The sequence below is a fragment of the Podarcis muralis genome, chromosome 13 (assembly GCF_964188315.1).
Source record: "Podarcis muralis chromosome 13, rPodMur119.hap1.1, whole genome shotgun sequence".
In the NCBI taxonomy this organism is placed as follows: Eukaryota; Metazoa; Chordata; class Lepidosauria; order Squamata; family Lacertidae; genus Podarcis; species Podarcis muralis.
The window spans coordinates 27,311,623-27,319,141 of record NC_135667.1 but is presented as its reverse complement, the minus strand read 5'-3'; the positions used below and the strand labels follow the sequence as shown (position 1 = coordinate 27,319,141).

Sequence of the window (7,519 nt, the reverse complement as noted above, 5' to 3'; positions counted from 1 at the left end):
TTGGTTGCTTCGAGAACACTGTCCAACCATCTCGTCCTCTTTTGTGCCCTTCTGCTTTTGCCCTCAATCTTTCCCAACATCAGAGTTTTTTTCAGAGAGCCTTCTCTTCTCATGAGGTGGCCAAAGTATTTGAGCCTCAGCTTCAGGATCTGTCCTTCCACTGAGCACTCACGGTTGATTTCCTTCAGAATGGATAGGTTTGATCTTTCTGCAGTCCATGGCTGCTGTTAGTTCTGTTAAATTGTTGCTTTCAATGCCTACTCAATCCTCATCTTGAGAGCTAGTGTTGAATCAGATCTTCTGTTGAAACCAGAGGGCTTTTTGCATTTACAAAAATGCAATTTTGGACAGCACCTGAAAGACTTGAGTGTGAGTGTGTGAGTCTAAAATAATCTACGTAATTGTCAAAAGGCAGGCATAAGCACATTGTGAAATCTCAAGAAGCTACAGAGCAAAAGCTTTGCAGGGTTGGGGAAGAGATGAGTGCGCTACAAAGCTCCTGCTCCCTCTCAAAAGCTAGAGTAAATCGCAGGAGCAAGCATGTAGGTGCTAACTCAGAGTGCTGTCCAACTCCCAGAATGTTTAGCTTTTTTTGAAACAAAATTTTGAGTCTACATAGAGCACACAATCTTGCTGTGAGGCTAGTTCTGGTTGAGTGTTGCAAGATTACTCCCATCACCTCTGAGTGCTGGCCATGCTAGCTGGGACTGATAGGAAGCAAGCAGGTAGAGAACCACAAGTTAGGCACCCCTGTTTTAGACTGTAGATCAGGGATGTCCATAAGCTCAACAACTTTGGTCAATCCAATGGGGTAGATCACTGCCATTTTTTTATAGTGGGAGTAGATAGCAGTCTCTTGGGAGTTGGGCATGCCTGGTGTAGATCATGTAGCAAAGCTGTTCCGAATTTGGTGGTGTGAAAAACCTATATATGAAGAGAATATAGAGTATATAAAATTTGGGTATGGAAACTTCCCAGCTCCAGCAAAAGCCCTTTTAAGCAAGTAAATAACTGGACGTACGTATGTAGCACACCAAAGACTGGGGGAGGGGGCAGGGGGAAGAGTCCAACCTCTCCCAATTTACAAAAAGCTTCCCTGCCTAGTCATTTAGAGGCGATGCTTAATTGTCACGGGTAGTTACTCAGATGCCTGTTTTTATTTTCCTTCCTCTTCAAGCAGATTTGAACAAACTCCACAGAAGAAAACACAACAACATAAAATCTGCATGGATTTTTATAATACATTTCACACAGTGGATGTCAAGAGCAGGTTTAACTTAAAAGAATGATTTCTGACAACTTTTAATAAATGCCTTGATTTTAAAAGCTGGATCAGTGGTACAAATACTAGAGATTGATTTTGAGGAGAAGTGGGAAATTACTTGGCACTGATAATTACCATCGGAAATATCTGAAGTTGGTTATTCAGTTCCAACTTAGGTTAGCAACCATGAGGCCTGAAATTTAATTAGCTCCCCCAACTCCCTCCACTTAAGAGACAAGTTGTGGGATTTAAAATACTTTAGCAAGCTCAAAGAGAAGTCGCCTACAACCTAGCGGAGAGGGGTGTAGTGATTACATTTACTAGTCCTGGTCTTTTATGTCTTTGATGTCAAATCATCACCTCTGACACAGAAGACAAGGGAAATTCAGCTTGCCTGTCTTCTATCTGAAGCCCTCTCAGCCAATGACGGTGAATTCCAAGGAGATACATGTGGTTTCAATACTTGTAAGTCAACCTGGTTAACCCCCAAGTGCTGCCAATATTCTTCCTGTAGACAGTTAAGAGGCAAACCATGCAAGCATCTTGGTTACTAATGGCATTCTGGATCATAATCCTTGCAGAGTGTGCACATGCAAATGGCCCTCTTTGGAGAGGGCTCTTCTTTTCTACAGCACAGGGGTAGTGTGAGCATCTCAATGGAGTCCATACAGTAAGAAGTGGGCAGGTGTCTTCAGAACAGTTCAAGGTGCATGTATCTTGGCAAGGTGGGAGGGGAGAAGGCAGGTGTCTCACTAGTTCACAGTGTGTCACTGTGTAACTACCATGTAATTAGTGGCGGTGAAATGGAGAGAAGCATGAGCCCAAAGATCATTCCATTCATGCTTTCCAAAGCAGTAGCAGCAGCAAACTAAACAGGCAAATGCTTAGGTGGAGAGCCCGTTTCCTCTATTGCGGGGCTCAGAAGTCTTAAGAGCATAAGGGACAGGAACTGTACTTCAGTACAAATGGGTTCTCTACGATAATCATCACCAAGTTCCAAGTCCTAGTAGCTGTGGAGGAGAACGTTGCAGCCAAATCTCTCTTCGAGGCCTAGAAACCGGACGACAGCAAGGCAATGCTTCTGACAGCTGAAAGGATTCTATCCTGAGAGTAGGGGGAGATCAGAGCAAACACCTGTGGCCCTGCTCTCTTCTATACTTGTCTCGTTCCCCTCTTCTAGCATCACTCTTCAAAGATACCCAAATGCTGTAGCGATAGAAAATGTAGAAATTAAGTACAATTTTTCAACTCAAAGGTTTTGTGGAGCTCTAACCTCCATCAGCGGAGAATTCTGGATAAGAGCTTTATATGTCCCTCACAGGGTATGAATGAGTGGAAGTACGAAACAGAGAGCACTCAAGATTTGGCAGCTAAGGCCACTCCCTCCTTCCCCATGGCTGCTCATCGTCCATACATCCCGAAAACAAGGAAACTAAAAAAGACAGTCGCCCCAACCAAGGAAATGGTGGCCGGGGCTGTGAATAACTGCCGGTAGTTGATACGGAAATACCAGATGACCGCCAGCATCACCACAAAAATGGGAATCATCAGGTTGCCCATGCTCAAAGTAATACCGCCAGCTTCCGATGGTGCAACCACTGGGTCAGGCATGGCGGAGGTAGCAGTCTGAGACAGATGACAGTGGATTACGCAATTGTCCAGGATATTGAGAGAGCGAAGAGTCCGTGCCTGGTCCTGAAGAAGCTGGCCCTGGTAGATAAACTTCATCTGATTCTCCCGGCCTGGGAAGTACTTGCTTTGGAGAGAAAAACAAGGAAATGAACATCTAGGTCAAAGAGAGAGAGAGGGAGGGAATACTGATGGGACTGCTTTTAAATGGGTGTGGCGGAGACTGAGGAGAGTTGTAGTACAAAATACCTGCAGGGCATGATGTTGTGGGGTAAGGCCGCTTCAAAATAAGCAACAACATACCTCGCTACCCTATAAATAAATGTGTTCACAAGTAGCAGTTCTCATAGGGGATGTGGAAGTTGGTGGGGTGCATGAAACGGGGGGGGGGGGGGATTTCTGCATGCTGGATCCTAGTAGCCTGGCAGCACTTCCTGGAGCGCCCATGGCTCACATCACCCCAGGGGTATTCCAAGAAGTGCTGCTGGGCTGGTAGTCGGTGCACAGAAGTCTTGCACTGCTGTGAGTGCGCTTGGAGGTCTCAAAGTTTTAAGAGGAATAAACCTCCACCCCAACCACTTTGTCGGCTAATAAACTACACACAACTCTTGCTATTTACCTACCCACCCACCTACCTGAAAAGCTTTCTTTGAAGCTTTCCCACTCTTTGGAAACATTTTTTGTTCATCTCCCACCCCCACCTTCAAATGTGTAGTGCTGTTTTTTAAAGGTCAGGTGAATGATTCAGCTCAGCAGACTGCTGTGCAACATGCTTCATGCCACTCAAAGTGAATAGGGTTCATCTGCTAGCGCTGCTCGCAGCTGCATATAATGCATTGGTTCCTTATAATCAGTATGCCAGAACCACCCTCCACTAGTCTCCTTTGGACAGAACTTCTTTATGTGCAAAACTAAAACTTATTTCACAATACTGAAGAAAGTATACAAAAAAATGTCAGCCATAAGTATCCAAGACAGCATTTACCTGCATGATCCTCTACATTATTCTTTCTCATTGTATTGTGTCATTCAGATTACAGTAGAATCATAGAACTGTAGAGATGGAAGGGACCCGCAGGGTCATCTAGTCCAACCCCCTGCAGTGCAGGAATCTGAACTAAAGCATTCATGACAGATGGCCATATGATCTCTGTTTAAAAACCTCCCATGAAGGAGAATCCACAACCTCCCAAGGGAGTCCGTCCCACTGTCAGACAGCTCTTATGTCAGAAAGCTATTCCTGATGTTTAGTTGGAATCTTCTTTCTTGTAACTTGTGCTAAAGGTTTTTTTTATGCACATTTTAATGATCAGTGACTAAAGATTTTGAGATGTTGCATCCTGTTTATCAAACCTTTTCTTATCAATGGTTTGAACACATGTATAGATGATGTACTTGTGCAAGTATTTCTTTTGGCTTTCAGTTGTTTAGTACTGTTGACAACATATGAGACAAACCATTTTACTTACTTGCTTTAACTGCAAAAAAACCAGGTTGCATGTTACTCACTGTTAATATGTGGACACAACACTTTGGACGTGTGCATATTTTATTCATATTCAACACCACTCACCTCTTGAGGATGCCAATGGTGTCTTCTGGCTTCACAATGGCCACCTCCTCTGTGTCATTGAGGAATTTGAGGCGCACCTTGATAAATCCTGGGTTTGGTTCACTCTCCTCCATGACAGGCACAGCTTGTGGAACTCTCTGGTTCTCTTGGGAATCAGCAGCAATAGAAAAGGTCCTTTGGGACAGGCCCTGAATGTCCAACAGACGGTCTAAGGTAGCATCTGAGCTACTGCTGCTGTCTCCTTGCTCAACTGCAGGACCTGCATCAGAAGCAGGACCCTCTTCTGCCTTCTCTTCAGCCCCTTCTGCAGCACCTTGGGGCTCCGACTGTTCTGACACCGAGTTCCCCACGTAGCGTTCGATGGGGCTCAAGTGGATCACTGCTGAATCTCCAGTAGCCACAACCGTTCCCAGAAGATGGCTGCCACCATCCGCCACATATGTGGAAAGCCAGGCCAGGACCAAGGCCATGATAAGGACCACGACGCCAGCCACAACAGTGACTTCATCCCCCACACCTTCAATGATGGTCACTTCAAGGGGCTCCATCTCTTAGCTTTAGAGAACGGGGGAGCAACAAGGATAGCAGTTCTGGCCTTGACAGCAGAGGGAAATTCAGATGGCATCTGATTAGGATTTCAGTCCCATGTCTCACTGCAGTTTTTAATTAAGGAGAAAGAGAGACAGTGGTTTTTACCCCTGGCTTTACCCGCTGTTTTCAGTTTTCCTGTTTCTCTGAATGTTAAATAAAACAGGCATCAAAGTCAGAGGGGCACAATTCATAGTTCTCAGCCTAGTCCCATGAGATTTAGCCCCTACCTCAGTCATGACCTCAAGGAGCCTTGGGCAAGTTGCTATCTCAGCCTCAGTTCTCCAGTGGTAAAATGGGAATGAAAGGGTGTTGCAAGGATAAACAAGACAATGTACAAAATACTTTACAATCTGTACAAAGATGGATTGATGATACTTAGTGAGAAAGAGGATCTAGAAAACAGAGCAGTTAAGATTGGATGCTGATGCACACTATCTTTCCAACAAATCATCAGATTTCTGAAGACCTGTTTCTTTGTATTCCAACAAATCTTTTTTTAATTTATCAGCTTGGTACATGTTATCAGGAGTAAGATATCAAGCAGCCAAAATTTATATGACTTAAGGACATACTTATAGGGACTAGGTTTATTTGTTTCTTACTTACCAAGTGGGATTTAGATCTAATATTTGTAATAGAAGCCAAAGCTTGTAGGCTGAAGCCTTGGTTATTCCACTAGATTGTAACCTAAGACCTTCACATCCTCTTGCCTGCTAGCCTCCCTGTCCAATATTAAAAAATAAAACTGCCTCCAGGTTAAGAGAAGTTTCCATTTGCAGAACCAGTTTGTGACGCAAAACTATGTCTTCATGGAAGCGCCTGGGGAAGATTAGTTCACAGAAGTACATTACATTATTCTGTGCTGGTTGTCCTGGTTTTCAATAGATTTTCAGCCAATTCAAGACAGTACTTTTGATCTATAACGTCTTATAACGTCAATACGGTGAAGAAAGCAGATTACTTGGGGGAAAGAGACAGCTATGATTGAGTATGCTTTCTTCAGTCTCAGCTTTGTTACTGACCTTATAATAGCAACCCAATGTACAGAAACTAAGCAAGTGAAGCAATTTCCACTACTTATCTCCATGCCAGAAAAAATATCTTTAATTTCCTCTTGTCCAGTTGACATTAAAAGGGGCGGGGGTGGGGAGTGGCAGAAATATACTCCCCTCTATCTCATTAGGATTTTTAAGATTGACCCAGACCACCCCCTTATCCAATGATGGAAAAAATACATGTGACAGGCAAGAATTAGCCTCCTGCCATTGACTCTGATGGCCTGCTGGGGAAGTAGCCACAGTAAACAAAAAACTGGGGCACATTAAGTTTCCATTGATAAGGGAGCAAGGAACCAACAACTTGGCATGACATAAGCACTCCATGTAGTCCTCCTATTTGCACGATATAGCACAGGTGATTTCCATGTCCTCCTTGGCCCCCAAGGAAGTGTATGCTAGCTGAGAGCTTTTCTGTTTTGCCCAAGTGCCTCAACCTGCCTTTTGCTGGGTTCCTGCTTCTTCCTTCTACGAAGCCTTCAAGGAGCCTGTCCCTCAACTCCTGTCTTTTAGCCTTGCTCTGATGTTCCCCATCACCTTTGATCCGGTCCCAAGTTTCAGCAACCGTCTGTCTCCTGGTTATTAACTTCTATGGGCATTGCCCCTGCCCGATGCCCCCCCCCCGCAAGGTTTCCTTCTCCATTCCGTTCTCCTTCTTAGGCTTCGCCATGAGTTTTGCTTCCCAAGTTAAAAACAAAACCAAGAGCCCACCAGGCGGGGGGGGGGGTGTTGCTTGGGGAAGGGACGTGGAGCCTCGCCAGTACAAAGGGAAGCAGCTTCAGGGCCGCGAGAGGTGACAGAAAGGAGGCAGGGCGAGGAGGAAGCGGGGCCAAAAAGCAGCGTGCAAACGAAAAGGAAAGGTGCCGGGGCAGAGGAAACGCTGCCGGAAGAGGGGCGGAAAGTTCCGACATTTCCGCGGGCTGGAAAGCGAAGGCAAGGGCGGAGAGGCGCCGAGGGGAAGGAGGTCCGGCCGAAAGGACAGCAGCAGAGCGGGGAGCGCAACCGGGAGGTGCCGAGGGACTTCCCGGGGGGGAGAAGCGGAAGGGCCCGCTTCAAAGGGGTGTCGGCCCCGGAGCGTCAAGCTGGGGGCCCGCCGGGAACCTGTCACTCACCTGCCCGAGAGCCCTTTCTTCCCCAGAGGAAACGGTTACGTCACTAACGCCCGCTGCTCGCGTCACTTCGAGGCGCGCGAGGTTGCCAGGATGGAAGGCCGCGGTTGCCATAGCAGCGGCTGTGGAAGGGAATGGGTGACGTCTATATTAGGCGTCCAAGGAGTATTGCGTACATTTATCATTTTATATACAGTACTCTCCAGCTATGAAATGTGGTTTTTCTCCAAAAGCGTGAGAGGGGATGCCTTTCGTTTTCCAGTGAACAGAACAGACAGCACCATATAAATTGATATAT

At 45.9% G+C, this 7,519-nt stretch overlaps 1 protein-coding gene across 2 annotated transcripts; it reads right to left on the bottom strand.

Annotated features, from left to right (window-relative positions):
* Positions 1-1,216: 1,216 nt before the first annotated feature.
* On the bottom strand, positions 1,217-7,337 carry TMUB2 (transmembrane and ubiquitin like domain containing 2). 2 transcript variants are annotated; one of them, XM_028702510.2, is made up of 3 exons: positions 7,225-7,337; positions 4,467-5,119; positions 1,217-3,020 (listed from the first exon to the last, which is right to left on the bottom strand). In XM_028702510.2, exons 2-3 carry the CDS (start codon positions 5,012-5,014, stop codon positions 2,666-2,668), a joined length of 903 nt encoding a protein of 300 aa, XP_028558343.1. In that variant the 5' UTR covers positions 5,015-5,119; positions 7,225-7,337; the 3' UTR covers positions 1,217-2,665. The 2 variants fall into 2 exon arrangements, with proteins under 2 accessions (XP_028558343.1, XP_077773369.1); XM_077917243.1 differs by lacking the exon at positions 7,225-7,337 and adding an exon at positions 6,550-7,213 and having other exon boundaries at positions 4,467-5,115.
* Positions 7,338-7,519: the final 182 nt, after the last annotated feature.